General features: G+C 42.5%; 1 protein-coding gene across 5 annotated transcripts; it reads left to right on the plus strand.

Annotated features, from left to right (window-relative positions):
- The first annotated feature begins 254 nt into the window (after window positions 1–254).
- Window positions 255–22946, plus strand: SLC35E3 (solute carrier family 35 member E3). Of its 5 annotated transcripts, none has more exons than XM_002823503.5 (5): window positions 255–955; window positions 2109–2219; window positions 6195–6353; window positions 13711–13793; window positions 19249–20596. In XM_002823503.5, exons 1-5 carry the CDS (start codon window positions 554–556, stop codon window positions 19433–19435), a joined length of 942 nt encoding a protein of 313 aa, XP_002823549.2. In that variant the 5' UTR covers window positions 255–553; the 3' UTR covers window positions 19436–20596. The 5 variants fall into 5 exon arrangements, with proteins under 5 accessions (XP_002823549.2, XP_009246285.2, XP_063568259.1 ...); XM_009248010.3 differs by lacking the exon at window positions 19249–20596 and adding an exon at window positions 14597–15455; XM_054527394.2 differs by lacking the exon at window positions 19249–20596 and adding an exon at window positions 21817–22946 and having other exon boundaries at window positions 299–955.
- The last annotated feature ends 398 nt before the right edge of the window (window positions 22947–23344 follow it).

Below are 23344 nucleotides of genomic sequence, written 5' to 3' on the forward strand. Positions count from 1 at the left end.
GTTCTTTCCCCTCTCTGGCGAGGGCTAAATTTGCTCAGCATTTAATACGTAAAATTGGCTAACAGTGTCTGCACAGCCAGAGAGAAGCTGTCTAGCAAATCGGGTCAATGACACACAGGAAACAAACATCAAGAAAGGGGTCCTAGATTGGTGCAGTCAGGAGGCGTTAGGTGACCAAGGGGTCGTGGACCCAGAGGATAGGACCCAAAGACACAAGCGTCGCGCGCCCAAGGCTCAGCGCGCCTGCGCAGGGTAGCTGCCGTTCAGCCCGCGGCTCGGGGGCGGAAGCACGGGAGCCCCGAGTCACGTGGCTGCGGGCGGAGATGCGCGGGGCGTGGGACGTGCTGCCGCGTCCTAGCTGGCTTGCAGGGCGGTGGCGGGGCGTGTGTCCTCTGTTAAGAGTGCTACTCGCCCGGGGTTGATCTGTGCATGCCACTTCTGGGTCAGACGGTGAGGTCGGCGTCTGCGAGGACGCGGCGTTGGAGGAGAAGCACAGCCGGAGACAAGCCGGGCGCCCCTTTGGAGGCTAGACGGCCCCAGCTTCTCGGGGATCATGGCATTGCTGGTGGACCGAGTGCGGGGCCACGGGCGAATCGCCGCCGGGCTCCTGTTCAACCTGCTGGTGTCCATTTGCATTGTGTTCCTCAACAAATGGATTTATGTGCATCACGGCTTCCCCAACATGAGCCTGACCCTGGTGCACTTCGTGGTCACCTGGCTGGGCTTGTATATCTGCCAGAAGCTGGACATCTTTGCCCCCAAAAGTCTGCCGCCCTCCAGGCTCCTCCTCCTGGCCCTCAGCTTCTGTGGCTTTGTGGTCTTCACTAACCTTTCTCTGCAGAACAACACCATAGGCACCTATCAGCTGGCCAAGGCCATGACCACGCCGGTGATCATAGCCATCCAGACCTTCTGCTACCAGAAAACCTTCTCCACCAGAATCCAGCTCACGCTGGTGAGTAGCTTCAGCTTCCCAAGGCGCCGCTCTCCCGACCCACCTCCTGCTCTGGCCCCGGGAAATTCGAACGCACACTGGTCTTTCCCTTCATCTTGAAATCCACAAATGAGTCATCTGTGGGCATGTGAACTTTTAGGCTTATTTTGGGGAGGGGGAAAAGGCCATCTTGTCAACCCAGAAGAGTGGGCTTGTGTGAGTTTTAGTAGCTGCCATTTGATGGAAATCGTTAAATGCTGTGATCGATAAGAAAAAAAGCTGTATTGGGTGGTACAGTCCAGTGTTATCAGAATATCTGCAAAAGCTCAAACTGAAAAACAGCCTTTCTCTCCCAGGGGAATCAAATCATGTATGATAAAACGTGAAAAGATTTAGCATAAAGTAGGTCTCAAAACGTCTGCAGCACCATACTGCAGAGCTGTCTGCATCTTTAAATAAAAGGAGGTGGACTCAATTTTAGCACTTAGTCACTTATTATATTTAAGGTCTTTTTCTTCTTTTTTTCTTTTTGAGACGGAATTTCACTCTTGTTGCCCAGGCTGGAGTGCAATGGCACGATCTCGGCTCACCGCAACCTCCACCTCCCGGGTTTAAGCGATTCTCCTGCCTCAGCCTCCCGAGTAGCTGGGATTACAGGCATGCGCCACCACGCCCGGCTAATTTTGTATTTTTAGTAGAGACGGGGTTTCTCCATGTTATTCAGGCTGGTCTCGAACTCTGAGCTCAGGTGATCTGCCCGCGTTGGCCTCCGAAAGCGCTGGGGTTACAGGCGTGAGCCACCGTGCCCGGCCTTATATTTAAGGTCTTTATGCTTTTATTGTTTTATATTTATGCTTATGCTGTTTAGACACTAGTTTGGGGATGCATTAACTCACCTTTGTATTCATGTGGTATTTTCTTGCAAAGTGCAATATATTTACCACAAATTTAAAATGGAATTAAATGTGAATATCAATATAGATTTGTCATATTTCACGTTTAGGAAATAGGATTAACAACCAGTTTTCCCAAGTCAAAAAAGAAAACATTTATACAGGTTCATTGTTTCCCAGTTATGTGTTTATCATTAGCCTTGTAAGACGTTGTGAAAGGAATACTAAATTTTTGTCTCTTGAATTTAATCTGAACAACATTTACCTCTTTTTCGTTACAGATTCCTATAACTTTAGGTGTAATCCTAAATTCTTATTACGATGTGAAGTTTAATTTCCTTGGAATGGTGTTTGCTGCTCTTGGTGTTTTAGTTACATCCCTTTATCAAGTGGTTGGTAATTTTTTTTTCTTTATGTGCCTTTTTAGCAGATTTCATAAATTTTGAAGCTGTATTCCAAGGTTTAGAAAATACAGTATAGAGACAATAGACTGTTGGGAAGAAAGCGTAATTGCATAAGTTGTCTGACTCAAGGTGAAGAGAAGAAAGGAGACAGAGAAACTTGGGTGTGTGATGCTCACCAAATACCTACCTGTTTGTAAGTGTATAATATCCATGCTTAACAGTCTCAGCTTGGGGTGAAGTTATTTTCTGGGAAATCTTTACAAAATACCTAGTAAGACTTTTTACTTCCTAAGTTTGTTATGTTTTCTGTTTACTTTTTACTTTTAACATTGTTGTGAAGGAGTGAGTATACTTCCAGAAATCTGAACAGTAATGAAAAATTTCAGATTTTTAGATGTTTTTGCCTCAAAAATTATACTTCTGTTACAACTTGTTTATTGGCTTTTAATAATTTGTCTAATATAGATTATTATAATATTATTAATATAATAATTTATATTAATGAATATTTTTCCATTTGTGCAAGCACAGTGCCTTGCCTATAGCAGATATTCATTAAAAATATGTTCATGGATTCACTTACTTCATTACCATAAAATCCTAACAAGTATGGTTTTTGATTCTTATTTAGTGGAGAAAAAATAACTTGCTGTAGGGGACAGTGAAACGGTATTCTCTCTATACTGAAAACCTTGGTCTGGAAATTCTGGGTGTGCCTGCATGGGGAATCAAAGCCAAAATGTGTAACCAATTTTACTTTTTTCACAAACATCCACTGGTTATTAAACTAAGGCATTCTTGTTCGAAATTTTAGGAGTTCAGTAATAGAGCCCTGGCATCTTAAACATTCTAGTAGTGATCATGTCAGAGACAGTGTTTGAAAATATTCTACAGTGAAATACATTTTCTAGTGGCAGAGAAGCAGTTTAAATAAAAGAAGAGGCTAGTGAACATTCCTATTCATCTTTCTTATTAAATGCACTTGTTTTTGCCGAGTATCGGCAATTTATTAAACAGAGCAAGAAATTGTACTCCTTATACATAATGGATTCAGAGTACTCACCATCTCTGTCACTATGACCATTTTTGTTCACACAAGTCTCAAAATTGCTATAGATTAGAATCAAAGGATTCTATATCCCTAAGGTAGATATTTGAAATGAGATTGACCAAGGAATGATTGTAGATCAATGGACAGTTTCGTATCAGTAAATGGTAAAGGTACTATTACAAAATCGGTACATTCCCAAAACATTCCTATTAAATAAAGTTGTATCTGCCCACAGTATCTTGGGATAATTTCTATGTTGTTTCTCTTATACTGCTGGAGACATTAAAAGGAGTTAAAAGACAAGTGACCAGCTATTAGCTTGAGTTGTAGAAAGATGGTTGACTCATTCATTCATTCAGCAGACATCTTTTCTGCATTATGTTCACCCTTGAGGATACAAAGATGAAAAGCAGCTACAGTCCAGCAGTGTAGAAACACAAGGAGACAGCTGTTCACAGTAGCATATGTACCCCAAGGTAGGAGGAAAATTCTGAGGAACACCAAGGAGGAAGTGGCAGCTCTAAAAGAGGGGCGGTGAGGTAAGACTTTACGGAAAAGTTAACAATTTAAATTGAAGGGCACACAGAAATGAGCTCAGCAGGGAAGGACAGCTGGTCTTTTCCTTGCAGTGCATTTGAAAGTCTGGAGCATTTTTGGAGAACTTGATTTGTTTGGTGAGGCTAGGCTGTAGGTGCATTGTGAGAAGACAAGGCTGAGGAGTGGGTGAGACCAGATGTCAGGGTCATGAAGCCATGCTAAGGAAGTGTATCTTTATTGAGCACGCACCAGGAGAGCAGTTCAGACAGGGACTGACTTGATCATTCCTCTGTCTTTAGAAAAGTGACTGATGGCAGTGAAGGGTGGGTAAGAGGGAAGGAAGGGTGAAAGGCAGAGCAGTCAGGAACCTACCCGTACTTCACGGGACAGGCAGGAAGGGCCTGAGCTAGGGCAGTGGGAATGGACAGGGAAAGGTTAAAAGGCACTCCAGGGGCGTTTTGGGGAACATAGGAGAACCTGACTGAATGTGAGAGTGAGGAAAGTAAGGCTCTGATCCCTAAGGGAGATTATATCATCAATTATTGGAACCACACAAAAGGAGCCCATTTGTAGAAGAAAGGCACCAGTTGATTTTAAACAAGTTCCTGCAGATTATATAAGTAGAGATGGCCAGGAGACTGTGGCCAATATAAGGTTAAGGATGCTCAAGCGATGAGGGAAGAGCAGTAGATCTCAGCAAATAGTAAAAGACATCAGTCAGAGCGATGAAAGAGGAAGGCTGGCATCTGCCTTAAAAACTCTTAAGTGCAGGAGGCAGTGAGGGAGGAGTACAAACCAGAGGGTAGTTCTTCCAAGCAAAACTTGCAGGTTCTGCAAAGAGGGCTCGCAGGAAGGGCCACAGGGAGTCTGGACATGGCCATGGAGGTCATAGTGCCCTTAGGAGAGCATTAGAGGGGTGGCAGCAGGAGCCAGGCTATGCTGCATTGAGGGACAGTGGAGGCCTGAGAGCCCGTGCTGTTCCAGGCAGTCCTGTGGCGAAGACATGCGGCTGCCTGGAGAGGCTGCAAAAGGAAAAGGGGGTGAGCACACACCCTCTGTATCCGTTTTTGCTTGCTGCTGTGCCCCGAGGAGCAGGCAGCAGAAGAATCAGTTCTTTGTCCTTCATATTCACAGAGGACTCTTAGTTAAAGCTGGCAGGAGTATGGTTCAAATTCCCTGCTCTTCTATTTTTGTCTTGATGAATTTCTATAGACTTAGAGTTTATGTAACAAGATACCCAGACCTACAGGAACAAGAAGTATGTAGAAGTCATTCAAAAGCCTAGCTGTTCTTGCCAGATCTGATCCAAACAGTCCTGTTAAAGCTTCTTCAAAGCCTCTTTTTCAGTTATATTTGTGAAGCATTTTGTGGACAAATGGGATTTGAGGTCTTGAGATGTTGTTTCTACTGAATGGTATGGTATTTTAGGGTTAGTGATTATCCAGTGTATCTAGGTGTATTGGTGGGGGATGAGGAATAGTATCCACAGAAAAGTCATCCAGAGAGAGGAAAATTTCTTCTACCATTGATTGGGTTTTCCAAAGCAACTGACAAGACCACATACCTTTTCAAGCCACACACATTGGCAGCCATCTCTAACCTGCCCCCATGCCCCATTGTCATCGTGTCCCCCCAACCTCTGTCTTCGTTTTTTTTTTTTAGACAGAGTCTCGCTCTATCACCGAGGCTGGAGTGCAGTGGCGCGATCTCGGCTCATTGCAACCTCCGCCCCCTTGGTTCAGGTGATTCTCCTACTGAGCCTCCCGAGTAGCTGGGACCACAGGCACGTACCACCACGCCCAGCTAATTGTATTTTTAGTAGAGATAGGGTTTCACCATGTTGGCCAGGCTGGTCTCGAACTCCTGACCTCAGGTTATCTGCCTGCCTTGGCCTCCCAAAGTACTGGGATTACAGGTGTCAGCCACTGCTCCTGGCCCCTGTCTTCCATTTTTAAAATTTTGCCATTTTTAGAAAGAAATGAAGTCCAACACTGCATCTGTATTCCTAATCACCTGAATTTCCATTTCTCCCTTATTTTCCCAAGATCTTTTATCCTTGTAGGCCCTTATATGCATTTATTTTTCCCTATTTACTAGGATCAGGTAGAAGGAAATAGAGGACTTTTCTCCTCCTTCTAAGAATTAAGAAGAAGCTAGATTATCAGAAATTAAATTTATAGAGCTATTTTCATCCATGGTGCTTAAAGGGCATTCATATAGCTTACTGGTCTTTGAACTCTTGTAGAATAATTAGACATTTTATCTTCCCCTAGTCTATACCCCACATTCCCATCTTTGTGACTCTAGTTGTCGCATCTTTGATTATGTGATACTATTTCTTTTGTGCCAGACATGTTTTATCTCCTAATTTTCAGTGGGTAGGAGCCAAACAGCATGAATTACAAGTGAACTCAATGCAGCTGCTGTACTACCAGGCTCCGATGTCATCTGCCATGTTGCTGGTCGCTGTGCCCTTCTTTGAGCCAGTGTTTGGAGAAGGAGGAATATTTGGGCCCTGGTCAGTTTCTGCTTTGGTAAGTTCTAATTGTTTTGATATCTAAGAAACAGTATAATAGTAACTCCTCCATTATTAATGTAATTTTTAGTTTTCAGAGCACTATGTCTGATCCATTCTCACATTTATCGTCATAATCACCATATAAGGAGGTAAGGTAAGGATTCTTTTTCAGATGAAGAAATTGAGGCACACAAAGGTGAAGGGACTTGCCTAGAGTGAGGCAGCTACTCAGTGGCAAAAGCAGAACTACAATTAATGTCTTCCGATGCCTGGTTACTGTTCTGACCATGTCAAGCTAGAGCCCACAAATAATTTGGACATTTAGATTAAGTTAAATTTTTTTACAATGAAAACATAGCTTTATAATCACTATATCGATTTTGAACATACATAAAAATATAAAGAAAGTGAAGGGGCCAGGCACAGTGGCTCACTCCTGTAATCCCAGCACTTTGGGAGGATAAGGTGGGCAGATCATTTGAGCCCAGGAGTTTTAGACCAGCCTGGGCAACATAGGAAGACCTCATCTCTACAAAAAATTTAAAAATGGGCAGGGTGTGGTGGCTCATGCCTGTAATCCTGGGACTTTGGGAGGCTTAGGTGGGTGGATCACTTGAGCTCAGGAGTTAAAGACCAGCCTGGCCAACATGGCGAAACCGTCTCTACTAAAAATACAAAAAAATTAGCTGAGGCTGGGTGCGGTGGCTCATGCCTGTAATCCCAGCACTTTGGGAGACCAAGGCAGGCAAATCACCTGAGGTCAGGAGTTCAAGACCAGCCTGGCCAACATGGCAAAACCCCGTCTCTACTAAAAATACAAAAATTAGCCAGGCGTGGTGGCACACACCTATAATCCCAGCTACTCAAGGAGGCTGAGGCACGAAAATCACTTGAACCCGTGAGGCGGAGGGTGTAGTGAGCTGAGATCACACCTCTGTCTCAAAAAAAAAAAAAAAAACAACAACAACAACAACAGAATTAGCTGGGTGTGATGGCATGCTCCCTGTAATCCCAGCTACTCAAGAAGCTGAGGCACGAGATTTGCTTGAACCTGGGAGGTGGAGGTTGCAATGAGCCAAGATTGTGCCACTGCACTCCAGCCTGGGCCATAGAGCAAGACTCTGTTTCAGAAAAAAAAAAAAAAAAAAAATCAAAAAATTAGCCAGGCATGGTGGCACATGCCTGCAGTCCCAGCTACTTGGGAGGCTGGGGTGGGAGGATCACTTGAGCCCAGGAGGTCGAGGCTGCAGTGAGCCAAGATAGCACCACTGCATTTCAGCCTGGGCAACAGAGTGAGACCCTGTCTCAAAAAAAAAAAAACCAAACCAAAACAACAACAACAAAAGAAAGTGAAGGGCCCCTGGAACCCTATCACACTAAGGTAATTACCTTTACCATTTCGGTGAGGATCATTTCATGGATCTCTTTTTTATAAACACATAGGTACATATGCATGTGTGTATAATTTTAGATATGGAATGATATCATAGATGCTGTTTTTATTGCAGATTCCTCTTCCCCAGCCTTCCTAGCCACACACTCTTCCACATTCCATTACCCCCTAATCCGTGCTCCTTGAAGTCATGTTAACTTTCTAAGTGCTTGTTCTTCCATATTTTTCTCCATGCCGTATATATCCATATAAACACACACACACACACCAATTAAACATCTATTTCTTTTCTTTTTTTTTTTTGAGAAGGAGTCTCACTCTGTCGCCCAGGCTGGAGTGCGTGGTGCAATTCTTGGCTCACTGCAAACTCCACCTCCTGGGTTCAAGCGGTTCTCCTGCCTCAGACCCTAGCTGGGACTACAGGTGCACACCACCATGCCCAGCTAATTTTTGTGTTTTTAGTAGAGACGGGGTTTCACCATCTTGGCCAGGATGGTCTCAATCTCTTGACCTCGTGATCCACTCGCCTCGGCCTCCCAAAGTGCTGGGATTACAGGCATGAGCCACCGTGTCCGGCCACATCTGTTTGTTTGACAAAAGTGGAATCCTATTACATATGCTTTTCTGTATCTTGCTTTCCTGACTTAATATCTCCTAAAAATCTCTCCAAAGCATTCTTTTCAGGGTCTGTTTTGTTGTTATTTTGTTTTGTTTTGTTTTGAGACAGAGTCTCACTGTCACCCAGGCTGTAGTGCAGTGGCGTGATCTCTGTTCACTGCAACCTCCACCTCCTGGGTTCAAGTGATTCTTGTGCCTCAGCCTCCCGAGTAGCTGGAATTACAGGTGTGCGCCACCACGCCTGGCTAATTTTTTTGTATTTTTGGTAGAGACGGGGTTTCACCATGTTGGCCAGGCTGGTCTTGACCTCCTGACCTCAAGTGATCCACCCACCTCGGCCTCCCAAAGTGCTGGGATTACAGGCGTGAGCCGCCATGCCCAGCCAGTGTCTATGTAATAGCCCCTCTGCATATTCACTTTTTTCCCAGTTCTTTACCACTACGAACAATATTGTGATAAACATCCTTGTACATCATGTGTTCTCATGTACTGATAACTTTTTTTCCTATGGAAATGAGTCCCAGGAGTGGAATTGGCAAATCAAGGGCATACGTATTTTGGGGACTTTTATTTTTTAGAGACAGGGTCTGGCTATGTTGCCCAGGCTGGCCTCAAGCTCCTGAGCTCAAGTGATCCCCCCAACCTCAGCCTCCCAAGCAGCTGGGACTAATGCTTTGGGGACATTTTAAGTTAGAATGTATAATCCTCCTATGTCTTAGTCAGTTCAGGCTGCTATAACAAAACTACAATGGACTGGGTGGCTTAAACAACAAATAACTCATTTCTCACAGTTCTGAAGTCTGGAAGTCTGAGATCAGGCTGCCGGTATGGTTGGGTTCTTGGTGAAGGCTCTTTTCCTGCTTTATAGATGGCAGTCTTTTTGCCATATCCTCATCTGACAACAAGGAAGAGGAGAAGCAAGCTCTCTTGTATCTCTTCTTATCATAGGGACTAATCCCATTCATGAAGGCTCTACCCTTATGCCATAGTCACCTCCCAAAGGCCCCACCACCCAATACCATCACCTTGTGGGTGAGGATTTCAACATAGAAATTTTGGGGGGACACAAACATTCAGTCCATAACACCTTACTTATCAGGAATTCCTGCTTCCCACAAGAGTTCCCACAACTCTTGGAACACAGTCAGTGGGAATATCTTTTTTGTTGGTCGCATGAATTTGTCAAGCACCTATATAGCCCTTAGTCTGTTCCCAGCACTATTCAAAGCACTACGTAAATATTAACTTATTTAATCTTCATAACTTTATTAGGTTGATGCTATACTATTTGTATTAGTCCATTTTATGATGTTATAAAAGAATACCTGAGACTGAGTAATTTATAAAGAAAAGAGGTTTATTTTGACTTATGGTTCTGCAGACAGTACAAGAAGCATTAGTGCTGGCATCTACTTCTAGTGAGAGCCTCAGGAAGCTTACAGTCATGGTGGAAGGTGAAGGGGGAGCAGGCATGTCACATGGCGAGACAGGGAGCAAGAGAGAGAGGGGAGGAAATGCCAGTCTCTTTTAAACAGCTAGCTCTCATGAGAACTAATAGAGCAAGAACTCACCCATTACCCTGGGGAGGGCACCAAGCCATTCATGAGGGATCCAGCCCCATAACCCACACACCTTCTACTAGGCCACACTTCCAACATTGGTGATCAAATTTCAGCATGACAGTTGGAGGGAACAAACATCCAAACTATATTACCATTGTTATTATTTTTACTGATAAGGAAACCGAGAGATAGAGAGTTAGTAACTGGCTTGCAATCCCACAGCTAATAAGCAGAGCCACAATTTGGATACATGCCTTCTGGGTCCAAAGTCTGTGTTCTCCAGTGCTCCGCTCTGCTTCCCCTAAGTAGACCAGTAGTTGTTTCAAATTTATATATTTTACCATATACACTTTTTTTCTAAAGTAGAGGTCATTGGACCATCTATCAGATAATATTTCCACTTTGCAAAAGTCCTAGCCATCCTGGTTATCTGGTTTCAAACCATTGCAGCCTAGAGACCTTATACTACAAGGAGAGAGGATTTTTTTGGTAGCCTTCTAACAGGTTTTAAAATGAGGACAGCAGCAGAAAAGCCATTAAAAAAAAAAAAAAAGGCAAAGAAACCAAGACCACAGCAGGCTGAGGCCATTTAGTGTGAGGGAAAGTCATCTTCATTCCTTAATGTCCCTAGGAGGCATCCTTGACTCAAAGTAGAGCATTGTGTCAACTGCCTTTTTTTTTTTTTCCATATGAAGCCAGCATTACCCTAATACCAAAACCAGGAAAGGACACAACCAAAAAAGAAAACTAAAGACCAATATCCTTGATGAACATAGATGCTAAAATCCCTAAGAAAATACTAGCTAACTGAATCCAACGATGTATCAAAAAGATAATCCACCATGATCAAGTGGGTTTCATACCAGGGATGTGGGGATGGTTTAACATACAAAAGTCAATAAATGTGATAAACTATGTAAACAGAATTAAAAACAAAAATCACATGGCGCGGTGGCTCCTGTAATCCCTGTAATCCCAGCACTTTGGGAGGCCGAGGCGGGCGGATCACAAGGTCAGGAGATCGAGACTAGCCGAGACCATCCTGGCTAACACGGTGAGACCCTGTCTCTACTAAAAATACAAAAACAAAATTAGCTGAGCATGGTGATGGGCGCCTGTAGTCCCAGCTACTCGGGAGGCTGAGGCGGGAGAATGGCGTGAACCCACGAGGCGGAGCTTGCAGTGAGCCGAGATCGTGCCACTGCACTCCAGCCTGGGCGACAGAGCGAGACTCCAAATAAATAAATAAATAATCGCATGATCATCTCAATAGATGCAGAAAGAGCATTTGACAAAATTCAGCATCGCTTTATGATTAAAACCCTCAGCAAAATCGGCATACAAAGGACATACCTTAATTTAATAAGAGCCGTCTATGACAAACCCTCAGCCAACATAATACTGAATGGGGGAAAGTTGAAAGCATTCCCTCAGAACTGGAACAAGACAAGGATGCCCACTCTTACCACTCCTCTTCAACATGGAACTAACTTCTTTATATTCTTCAAAGTCCGTAACAAAGACCCTAACAAAGTAGAGTAATTGTGTTTTTAATGATGTGCCAAGTATCAAGACATAGGTACGTAGCATTCTGTGAACTCAATAAAATTAGCAATGATATATTTGAGATATATTTCTAGAAACTCAAAATCTCTAAGCAAATTTCTCTATGTTGGCTATTTAATAGACCTCACTATTGTAAATTAAATGAGGTATTACTGTATTTACCTAAGTAGGACACAAATCTAATTCCTCTGGCCTTTTTAAGACTGCACTGATTTTAAAACTGATAAAACTTACATGGGGCTGGGCACAGTGGCTCATGCCTATAATCCCAACACTTTGGGAGGCCAAGGTGGGAGGATCACTTGAGCCCAGGTGTTTGAGAACAGCCTGGGCAACATGGTAAAAGCCTGTCTTTACAAAAAATAAAACAAAATAACAAAACCCCACACAGGACAAAAAGCATCTTCAAATATGACATGTTTTCTTTGGAACTTAAACTTCTTAATAGTTTAGATCATGAATATTATTTTATCTAAACTCAGAAACAAAATGATTCTATAACTTTTTGGATAAAATTATGGGATAGATTTGAACAGAACTTTGTATGTGTATATAGTGGTCCAACCCATTTGTCCCCCTGTGCCCAGCCAAGTTATCTATAAAAAGGAATAATATTTTTACAACTACTTTGTGGATGTATGTGAAAATTAAATGAGTGAATACATGTAAAACAGAACAATTATTGGTGCATAATAAGTGTTATGTAAGTGTAAGCTGTGATCATCATGACTTTTATTATGTCCTCAAGTAGTTTCTAAGCTCTTTGAGGGCAGGAACTTTGTACATATTGCGTTCCTCACAAGGCCTGGCCTAACTTTGTAGATATCCAATGAATGCTTATTGAGTTAAATAAGAATAAAAGTGAGGCCAGGTGCAGTGGCTCAGGCCTGTAATCCCAGCACTTTGGGAGGCCAAAGGGTGCAGATCACCTGAGGTCAGGAGTTCGAGACCAGCCTGGCCAACATGGTGAAACCCCATCTCTACCAAAAAATACAAAAAAAATTAGCTGGGTGTGGTGGCATTGGCCTGTAATCCCAGCTATTGGGGAGGCTGAGGCAGAAAAATCACTTGAACCTGGGAGGCAGAGGTTGCAGTGAGTCGAGATTGCGTCACTGCACTCCAGACTAGGCGACAGAGTGAGACTCCGTCTCAAAAAAAAAAAAAAAAAAAAAGAATAAGAATGAGCAATTTAATAGAAAAATATCTTGGCCAGGCGCAGTGGCTCACGCCTGTAATCCCAGCACTTTGGGAGTCCGAGGTGGGTGGATCACGAGGTCAGGAGTTCAAGACCAGCCTGGCCAAGATGGTGAAACCCATCTCTACTAAAAATACAAAAAATTAGCCGGGCGCGGTGGCAGGCACCTGTAGTCCCAGCTACTCAGGAGGCTGAGGAAGGAGAATCATTTGAATCTGGAGGGTGGAGGTTGCAGTGAGCCAAGATCATGTCACTGCACTCCAGCCTGGGTGACAGAGTGAAACTCCGTCTCAAAAAAAAAAAAAAAAAAGAAAAGAAAAGAAAAAGATCTCGAAGGATGTATGCCAAGATGTTAATGTGTGGGTGGTTGGGATTGTAAGAATTCCTTGTATTCTTTTTGCTTTTCTTTATTGTCTGATTTACAATAATAATAATGCATATGTATACTTTTTCTTTAGATTAATAAGAAAAATGAACCTGGAAATTCACAATCACAGAAAGGATGTTACTGCAGTATTTTTTTGTTGATTCTTGTGGAAAAAATTACGTTTTTTCTAAACCCTGTTCATTCTGCTTTTTTACTTGCAATTCTTACTGTCTCCCAAATTCTCTTTCTTTTTTTTTTTTTTTTTTTTTTTTTTTGAGATGGAGTCTCACTCTGTCGCCCAGGCTGGAGTGCAGTGGCGCGATCTTGGCTCACTGCAAGCTCCGCCTTCCGGGTTCATGCCATTCTCCTGCCTCAGCCTCCCAAGTAGCTGGGACTACAGGCGCCCGCTACTGTGCCCAGCTAATTATTTGTATTTTTAGTAGAGACGGGGTTTCACCATGGTCTCGATCTCCTGACCTCATGATCCGCCCGCCTTGTCCTCCCAAAGTGCTGGGATTACAGGCGTGAGCCACCACGCCCAGCCCTCTCTTTCTAATCTTATTTATTAATGGTTGATATTTGAATTTTTTAAAATGCCGAATGAAATGTATCTTTGCTTGATTATTATGATTGCAGTGCTTTGCATTAATGGTTCTTTTGGTTTATTTGTAGCTTATGGTGCTGCTATCTGGAGTAATAGCTTTCATGGTGAACTTATCAATTTATTGGATCATTGGGAACACTTCACCTGTCACGTATCCTTTTCATATAACTTACAAATGCATCATCTTTTATATTTTCCAAAACTTTTACATTCATTACCTTATTTGAATCTCACACTAACTATTGCATGGCCTAAATTGAGTAGAGAGAGTTATTTTTAGCCTTTTACTGTATCTTTACACACTAAAGGATTTTAAAGAAATATGAACTGAAGGGGCGAGTGTGGTGGCTCACACCTGTAATCCCAACACTTCAGGAGGCCAAGGCAGGTGGATCGCTTAAAGCCAGGAGTTCAAGACCAGCCTGGATAACATGGTGAAACCCCGTCTCTACAAAAAATATATAAATTAGCTGGGTAAGGTGGTGCACGCCTGTAATCCCAGCTACTCAGGAGGTTGAGGTGCAAGAATTGCTTGAACTGGGGAGTTGGAGGTTACAGTGAGCCAAGATTGTGCCACTGTACTCCAGCCTGGGCAACAGAGCAAGACTCTGTCTTAAAAAAAAAAGAAAGAAAGAAATATGAACTGAGGAAGTGGGTTAGCTTTTTGTGTCATGAATGTTTCTGAATTTTCTTATGTAATAGTTGACCTTTTCCCTTACAAAAATTAACTCAGAGTACCGTTTCTTACAGACAGTGAGATTAAATATTTTTTGAATGAATAGTGAGGTGGAGGTTTGGATTTTCAAACAGTTTTCAGGTATTTATAGTAACAAAGTAGAGGAATGGTTAACAAATAACAAAAGATAATTTCAGGCCACTGGCATCTGGCTATGGAGTATGTGTTTGTACTTATTTGGATATGGGTGTGCCTGTTTTTCTCAATATTATTTCAAGTCAAGAAATGAAGTCATTGGCCGGATGCCACGGCTCACGCCTGTAATTCCAACACTGTGGGAGGCCGAGGCAGGAGGATTGCTTGAGCCCAGGAGTTCAAGACCAGCCTGGGCAACATAGGGAGACCCTATCTCTACCAAAAAAAAAAAGAAAAAATAGAAATGAAGTTATATGTTAAAGGTCAAATTCAACTGTCCATTTATACCATTCTGCTTGTCATCCTGTTTCTCTTCACATTTCACTCTGCCCCCACCCTTAGGCAAATGCAACGAATGAATTTCCCCAGGAAGTAAACAAGTAGGATATTTGCCAACTGTCAATAAAAAACAACAATGATAAGTTTTTTAGAAAACCAATACCTAACAAATATTTATTTTGTGTCAGACACTGTTAGAAACATTTTGTATGTATTAGTCCATTTAATTCTCACAGCAGCTCTGTGACGTAAAGTCTGTCATTTTAGTTTATAGAAAAAATAGAGGCACAGAGAGGTTAACCAACTCACTTAAGGCACAAAGCTGACAAATGGGATGTCCAGATTTGAACCCATGCAGTCTAGTCCCCAAATTTGTACATCATACTACCCAATCAAGGCATCCAAATATGTGCTCTGATTTAAAACATTAATTTATTCAATAAGTATTTATTGAATACCCACTAAACCATTCCTTGATATAAAAATATTTATATACTGAACATCTACTATGTGCCAGGCACCGGGGATACAGTAATGAACCACATAGACAAAAGTCTTTGCTCTCACAGGCTTGAATTCTGGTGAGGAAGACTAGAAATAGAAAACAATTAAATATTTATATACAGTGTTGGATAGTGTTAACTGCCAAGGAGTAAAAATAAAGCAGGGAAGAGAATGTGAAATGTCATAGACAGCATTGAAGTTCTAGGCAGGGCTAGTTAGGAAGGCCTCAGTGGGAAGACAACATTTGAGTAAAGACCTGAAGGAAATGCGGTTGCTCCATGCAGATCAGGAGGAAAGAACATTCCAGGAAGAGGCAAGAGCAGGTGCGAGGCCCTAAAAAAAACAAGGAAGCCTGTGTGGTTGGAGCAGGTTGAGCAAAGGAGGGAATGTGGTGGACTGAGAAGTAACACAGAACTGAATTGAGTAGGGTGTTTACGTAAGGACTGTTAAACTGAGTAAGATGGGAAGCCATTAGCATTTTGAGCAGAGAAATAACATGATTTTACATACGTTCTAATAGAAGCACTCAGTGGGCTGGGCGCAATGGCTCACACCTGTCATTCCAACACTTTGGAAGGCCAAGACAGGAGGATCCCTTGAGCCCAGGAGTTCGAGACCAGTCTGGGCAACATAGTAAGACCCTGTCTCTACAAAAAGTTTTTTAAAATAAAATAAATCATAGAATCACTCAGAGCTCCTGTGTTGAGAATAGACTTAAGAAGGATTTCTCAACCTCTGGGCTGTTGACTTTTTGGGCTGGACGGTTGTTAGTGCAGGCCTGTTTAGTACCCTGTAGGATGTTTTCAGCAGGCCTGGGCTCTACCACCAGATGCCAGTAGCATACATACCCTTTGCCCAATTGTGACAACCAAAAATGCCTCCAAAGATTGCCCACAAAGCAGAATCACCCATGGTTGAGAACTACTGGACTGAAAGAGGCACAGGAAACTCAGGAGACTGCTACGATATTCTAATTTAGAAGTCATAGTGGCTACCAGTATAATAGCAGTGGATATAGTGAGAAGTGATTGGATTCTGGATATATTTCTAAGAAGAGCCAACAGGTTTTGCTGCCTAGTTGGATGTGGAAAAAGAGAAAACAAGGCTGATTTACATGGTTTTTGACCTGAGCACCTGGTAGAATGGAGGTGCCATCAACTAAGATAGCATAGCCAGAAGGAGGTTTGGGGCTGGTGAGGAAGATCAGGTGCTCAGTTTGGGGAGTATTTTTTTGTTGTTTTTGAGACAGGGTCTTGCTCTGTCACCCAGGCTGGAGTGAAGTGGTGCGATCATGGTTCACTGCAACCTTGAACTGTTGGGCTCAAGCGTTCTTCCCACCTCAGCCTTCCAAAGTGCTGGGATTACAGGTGTGAGCCACTGCGCACAGCCAGGTGCTTAGTTTTGGATAAACAAGTCTGAGGGTTCAAAGGTGACGTCTCAGTAGGAGGCATCACAGGGAGTCAGCAGTATGAAGCTGTGGTTTAAAGTGGTGAGACTAGTTGAGATTACCAAGCAGACAAGTAGAAGAAAATAAGTCCAAAGATTGAGTGTTGGGTTTGAGTCCAGTATTTGGAATTCGGAGAGATGAGAGAAACTAGGTGGAGGATGAGAAGGAGCAGTCAGAGGTGGAAGGAAGGAGGAGAGTGGCACAGAACCAGAGTAAGGAGGAGGAGGCAGGGTCAGTGTCTGTGTCAGATGCCGCTGGCAGGCCAAGTTCAAGGAGACTGGTCAGCATTGAGGGACTGAGTTAGGTGGAGGGCACTGGGTTTGACCAGAACATTCTGAGGGTTGGGGTGACAGCCTGCCTGGAGTGAAGTGCAGAACTGGAAATACCACATGTAGACTGCTCTTTTGTTGTTGCTTTTACAAAAGGATTCATAAATAGTTTCTTTAAATTTGACTTCCTTCTAGTATAAATGTACTTAAAAGAGAAGCTGAGGAATAAAGAAATTTAAAGTGTTAGAGCCAGTGCACATGAAGATAGCTTATAATTGAAAATAAAACATATTATGACTATTGCCAGCAACCTTGGGAAGATCCTCTGTGTCTCAAGAAGTCACCTTCATGGGATCAAGCCACCACATGCACCTGGTGACACGGCCTGTGCTCTCCTGAGGCACTGCTGCTGCCCAGCGGGAACCTCCAGGCTGCTTAGGTGGGCTTGGAGGTCAGACAGGTCCAGGTGTGAACACCGAGCTCTGCCACTCCCTGTGGGCCTGACTAGTGTGGGAACTCTCAGGGTCTCACTCTGATCACTTATGAAATGCATGAAGTGGAGGAAGTACGATCTATGATGTTGGGTGGTTGTATTTGAGAGAATGTGTCAAGCACCAAGCAGGTGTTTATGATACATAAGTACTGCTGTTGGTAATGTTATTATAGCTAGCACATATGGTGCTTACTATATGCTAGAAGCTTTGTGTATATTAACTTACTTAATCCTTACAGTAACCCTGGGAGGTATTATTTTGTTCCCCTTTTATACAGTGAGGAAACTAAGGCATAGAGTGGTGGCTGTTTCTAGTGTTGTAATTAGGAAAAGCACATAGGCACACATCGTACATCTGAAGAACAAGAAAGTACTCATTTATATAGAAAAAATAATTATATTTAAATATAAGTAATTGTGTGTGTGTGTGTGTATGTGTGTGTGTCTGTGTGATGGAGTTTCGCTCTTGTTGCCCAGGCTGGAGTGCAATGGTGTGATCTCAGCTCACTGCAACCTCCGCCTCCTGGGTTCAAGTGATTCTCCTGCCTCAGCCTCCCGAGTAGCTGGGATTACAGGCGTGCACCACCACACCCGGCTAATTTTGTATTATTAGTAGAGACGGGGTTTCTCCATGTTAGTCAGGCTGGTCTCGAACTCCTGACCTCAGGTTATCCGCGTGCCTTGGCCTCCCAAAGTGCTGGGATTAGGATTAGAGGCGTGAGCCACCGTACCTGGCCACAAGTAATTTTTAAATGGTGTGTGTGTGTGTGTTTAGTTTGCTTTTTAAATGAACAATGATTTGGAACCTTAATCCAGGGGCATGTTACTGGCAGTATTTTGGATTAGAACATGTGCTTTGGAGTTAAATAGACCCATTTATGTTTGGACTCCAACTCTGCTACTTAATAGCTCTGTAATCTGGGGCATGTTAACTTAAAATCTCTGAGCCTCTACAACCGTAAATAGGAAGAGTGAGCCTGCAGTGAAGGTAAACGTGATGCCTAACTTCGACGATTTCATGTAAATCGCCCAGCATGGTATTTGGTATATAGTTGGTGCTCAATATTACTCCCTCTCCCTCTCCCCCTTTTCCCTCCTAAACTCGTTAGCTCTTTGGTACCTTATAAATCTCACTTCATTTCCCAAGGAAACACCACTGTAAAACATAATTATAAATTGCTGTACAAAATACCTTCCCTGGACCTTGTTTGAATGTCTTTCCTTTTATATTGTATCCCTTTTCTTTTTCGGAGGTCAGTAGGAATGGTTGAGGCAGTCTTGTGTCTCTGATTAATCAATCGCTAAAACCTACCTGAAGAAACTAAGAAGTTCCCATTATTTTCTTTTTTTAGACAGTCTTGTTCTGTCGCCTGGACTAGAGTGCAGTTGTGCATTCTTGGCTCACTGCAACCTCCACCTCCTGGGTTTAAGCGATTCTCGTGCCTCAGGCTCCCGAGTAGCTGGGATTGAAGGCGTGCGCCACCACGCCCAGCTAATTTTTGTATTTTTTGTAGAGACAGGGTTTCACCATGATGGCCAGGCTGGTCTCAAATTCCCAGCCTCAAGTGATCCACCACCTCAGCTTCCCAAAGTGCTGGGATTACAGGCATGATCCACCGCGCCTGGTCCCATTGTTCTTTATGTGGGATGGGCTGCTTTTGGGTTGTTTTATGCAGTGTGAGTGTGTGTGTAAATATAACATCTATCTTGTTATTCCTTTTTATCCTTATCCAAAAACCTCAGCTATAACATGTTCGGACACTTCAAGTTCTGCATTACTTTATTTGGAGGATACATTTTATTTAAGGATCCACTGTCCATTAATCAGGCCCTTGGCATTTTTTGTACATTATTTGGCATTCTCGCCTATACTCACTTTAAGCTCAGTGAACAGGAAGGAAGTAAGAGTAAACTGGCACAACGCCCTTAATTGGGTTTTTGTGGAGAAAAGAATGTTGTCCCAAGAAGATAAAAAATATTGTTAAGTGTGCAAGTTATTAAAAAAAAAAAAAATTGGGCCAGGCATGGTGGCTCACGCCTGTAATCCCAGCACTTTGGGAGGCCAAGGCCAGCGGATCACCTGAGGTCGGGAGTTCGAGACCAGCCTGACCAACATGGAGAAACCCCGTCTCAACTAATAATACAAAATTAACCAGGCGTGGTGGTGCATGCCTGTAATCCCAGCTACTCAGGAGGCTGAGGCAGGAGAATCGCTTGAACCTGGGAGGCGGAGGTTGCAGTGAGCTGAGATCGTACCATTGCACTCCAGCCTGGGCAACAAGAGTGAAGCTCCGTTTCAAAAAAAAGAAAATTGGTGACTGATTCAATGATGGAATGATTTGTCGGAATTAACACAAAGGAAATTTTATTCATATAATGACTTTTTTTTAAGAGTCTCTTTTTTAAAAAAACTTAATTCTCTAAAACCAAAATGGTTCATGCTTCTTTTTAAAAATGATTGTATAAAATGTATGGGATGGTTAGCCTGGTGTGGCGGTGCACACCTGTAATCCCAGCTACTCGGGAGGCTGAGACATGAGAATCACTTGAGCCTGGGAGGCGGAGGTTGCAATGAGCCAAGATCGCACCACTGCACTCCAGCCTGGGCGACAGAGCAAGACTCTCTCTCTCTCTCTCCATATATATATATATGTGTGTGTGTATATATATATATGTGTGTGTGTGTGTATACATAAATATATACACATATATACACACACACATATACATGTGTATATATATACCATCCCATATGTATGTGGGAGATATATATATATGGATATATATATGGGATGGTTTGGTTGGTCCCAGCAAAGTACATGAAAATTAAAGTTCTGTGATAATGACAAAGGAATTGCTGTTATTGTACTGCAAATGTGCTGTGGCTTCTCAGTGTTCATACTCTTCTAAGGAAGGACACACAGTAGCTCTCTGCTTGCTGATAGATGGTTTCCCAGTGTGAGATTTGTTATTTTGATCAGAGTATTCAAATCAGAATTTAAATCTAGTGTTTCTATTTTAGTTTAGCTTCCTGATTTATATAAATGAAATCTCATTTATAACGTATAATAAAGATGACTGTAAGACAAAATCCAATTCTAAAAGTATGATTTTTTTCTAGTAGAAAATTGATGTAAGAAATCATACATTATTCATACATTTATAGGTCATCTCTTTGAGTTTTCAGTGAACTACAGAAACTATATGGAGTTAAAAAACAAAATGGCAGCCAATCTCGGTGGCTCACACCTGCAATCCCAGCACTTTGGAAGGTTGAGGTGCACAGATCACCTGAGGTTGGGAGTTCAAGACCAGTCTGACCAACATGGAGAAACCCCGTCTCTACTAAAAATACAAAATTAGCCAGGCATGGTGGCACATGCCTGTAATCCCAGCTACTCGGGAGGCTGAGGCAGGAGAATCGCTTGAACCCAGGAGGCAGAGGTTGCGGTGAGCCGAGCTCATGCCATTGCTCTCCAGCCTAGGCAACAAGAGTGAAACTCCATCTCAAAAAAAAAAAGCCCTATGTTTAAATGGCTCAAAGAAAAGACTATAAATGGAATTGAACATGTTTGTTAGCTGTTTGAGCATTTTATATTGGTAAATTTTTTATTTTTTTATTTTTTGTCTTACAGTCGACCAGGCTGGAATGCAGTGGCACAATCATGGCTCACTGCAGCCTCAACCTCCTGGGCTCAAGCAATCCTCCTGCCTCAACCTCCCCAGTAGCTGGGACTACAGGTGCACACCAACACACGTGGCTGATTTTTATATTTTTTGTAGAGACAGAGTTTTGCTATGTTGCTCAGGCTGATCTCAAACTCTTGAGCTCAAGCCATCTGTCTGCCTCAGCTTCTCAAAGTGCTGGGATTACAGGCCTGAGCCACCACACCTGGCCAGTAATTTCTTAATCCTACCTCCCTGCTTCTGTTGCCTAGCCCGTACATTTGAGTCTTCCGTAGAGCTTTCTGTGGTACTGAAACACTTGGAGTGAACTGCAGACTTGGAGTCAACTACATCCAACCTTTCTAAGGTGGCTGGGGAAAATTCTTGTACAGCAAGTTGGGACAAAATAGCCATACAGATACTAGGCAGAAAAATTGGGATATTAGAGGAAATACATGATTTCCATTTATGGAGTGCCACATGTCTGCAAAATATATTTCTGCTTTTCATCTTCTTGACATCTGCATATTAAAAGCAGTTGTTGATAATTTCATATAATAAATTCAGACATATCATTACTCTTGTAATAAATAATTCATTTTCTAAATGTTATTTATCAACTTTGATGGACAAAACAACTCTTAGGAGAACAAAGACCAGCCCGGGCAACATGGCAAAACCCTGTCTGCAAAAAATACAAAAATCAGCTGGGCCCAGTGGCACGTGCCTGTAGCTCCATCTACTCAGGAGGCTGAGGTGGGAGGACTGCTTGAGCCTAGAAGGTGCTGGTTGCAGTGAGCCAAGATCGTGCCACTGCACTTCAGCCTGGGCGACAGACTGGACTCTGTCTTGGAAAAAAAAAAAGGGAAGAGCCACAAAATATACCTTTTGGTAAGACAGTAAATTTTATGTTTTATGTTTTTTAACACAATAAAAATATATATACACACATATAATATACCTTTGGGGTTTTTAGGATTTTTTTTTCCTGGACTCTGAAATGAGAAGCCTCGCTAAAAATCTGTTTTGGAGAATTCCAGTCTGTCAGTCAGTCTCTTGTGTAATTAGTACGTGTGGCTTCCTGCTTTGTTTTAAATATTCTTTGGTTCTTCTCATTTTACAAAGATATATATTTTTTTGTGCTAAGAAGGACAGAGCAATTAGTTTTTACCAGATAAGCCTTGAGTATTATGTTTGTCTAAGAAACATTCTCTGTGTATGTTTAAATTGTAATTATTTCCCAAAAGCTGAGGAAAATGTTTCAGCACAGTGAGGATTTGACGTCTGCACTGAGAACAGCTGAGTTAATTTGTGCCATTTAGAAATTCTTAACTGTAGGCTGGGCACAGCAGCTCACGCCTGTAATCCCAGCACTTTGAGAGGCCAAGGTGGGTGGATCACCTGAGGTCAGGAGTTTGAGACCAGCCTGGCCAACATGGCGAAACACTGTCTCTACTAAAAATATAAAAATTAGCTGGGCATGGTGGCAGGCGCCTGTAATTCCAGCTACTCGGGAGGCTGAGACAGGAGAATCACTTGAACCTGGGAGTTGGAGGTTGCAGTGAGCCAAGACTGCGCCATTGCACACCAGCCTGGGTGACAAGAGTGAAACTCCGTCTCAAAAAAAGAAAAAAAAAGAAATTTTTAACTGTAAATAGAACTTGGGGAGGGTGTTACAATATATGTGTCAGTAGGAATGCAGTAAGAAGACTGGAGTAAGACAGGATGGGGTTACGTGTATGTAAATGAATAAAGTAAGTACTGCTAAAACTTGAGTCTGATAAACTTTTTTGCCCTGAAGATAATCATCCCACTGAAAAGAAAACTCCCAGGGAAAATGTGCCGGATACTAGGACCAAGCACGGAGACAAACCACATACAGTGCTTTCAAAGAAAACATGCTGTCCTTTGTTACCAGTGTAACTGTAATTATTGTTTATTCTGTGTTAAGTGACTGAATTTCAGTTTTTACCTTTTAAAAATAAAGAGAACCTCTTTTTACTTCTGTATTGCATATGAGAGCCGATGGAAGAAGGATGGCATCTGTGTAACATATGCATGGTAACGCTGGCGTGTTCAGCTGTTCATATTTGGCCTGTCCAAATAAGCAGAAATGAATGAAACAAAATTCCATCTCCTTTTAATAATAACATAAAGGAGAAATCTATCTCTG

Source organism: Pongo abelii, chromosome 10 (assembly GCF_028885655.2).
Source record: "Pongo abelii isolate AG06213 chromosome 10, NHGRI_mPonAbe1-v2.0_pri, whole genome shotgun sequence".
Lineage (NCBI taxonomy): Eukaryota > Metazoa > Chordata > Mammalia > Primates > Hominidae > Pongo > Pongo abelii.

Excerpts from the sequence above, each read along its gene's own strand:
- SLC35E3 (XM_002823503.5), top strand. The coding sequence starts at position 554 with ATGGCATTGCTGGTGGACCGAGTGCGGGGCCACGGGCGAATCGCCGCC. Across the intron at positions 6,354-13,710 it reads CCTGGTCAGTTTCTGCTTTG|CTTATGGTGCTGCTATCTGG; the intron begins GTAAGTTCTAAT and ends GTTTATTTGTAG. Across the intron at positions 13,794-19,248 it reads GGGAACACTTCACCTGTCAC|CTATAACATGTTCGGACACT; the intron begins GTATCCTTTTCA and ends CAAAAACCTCAG.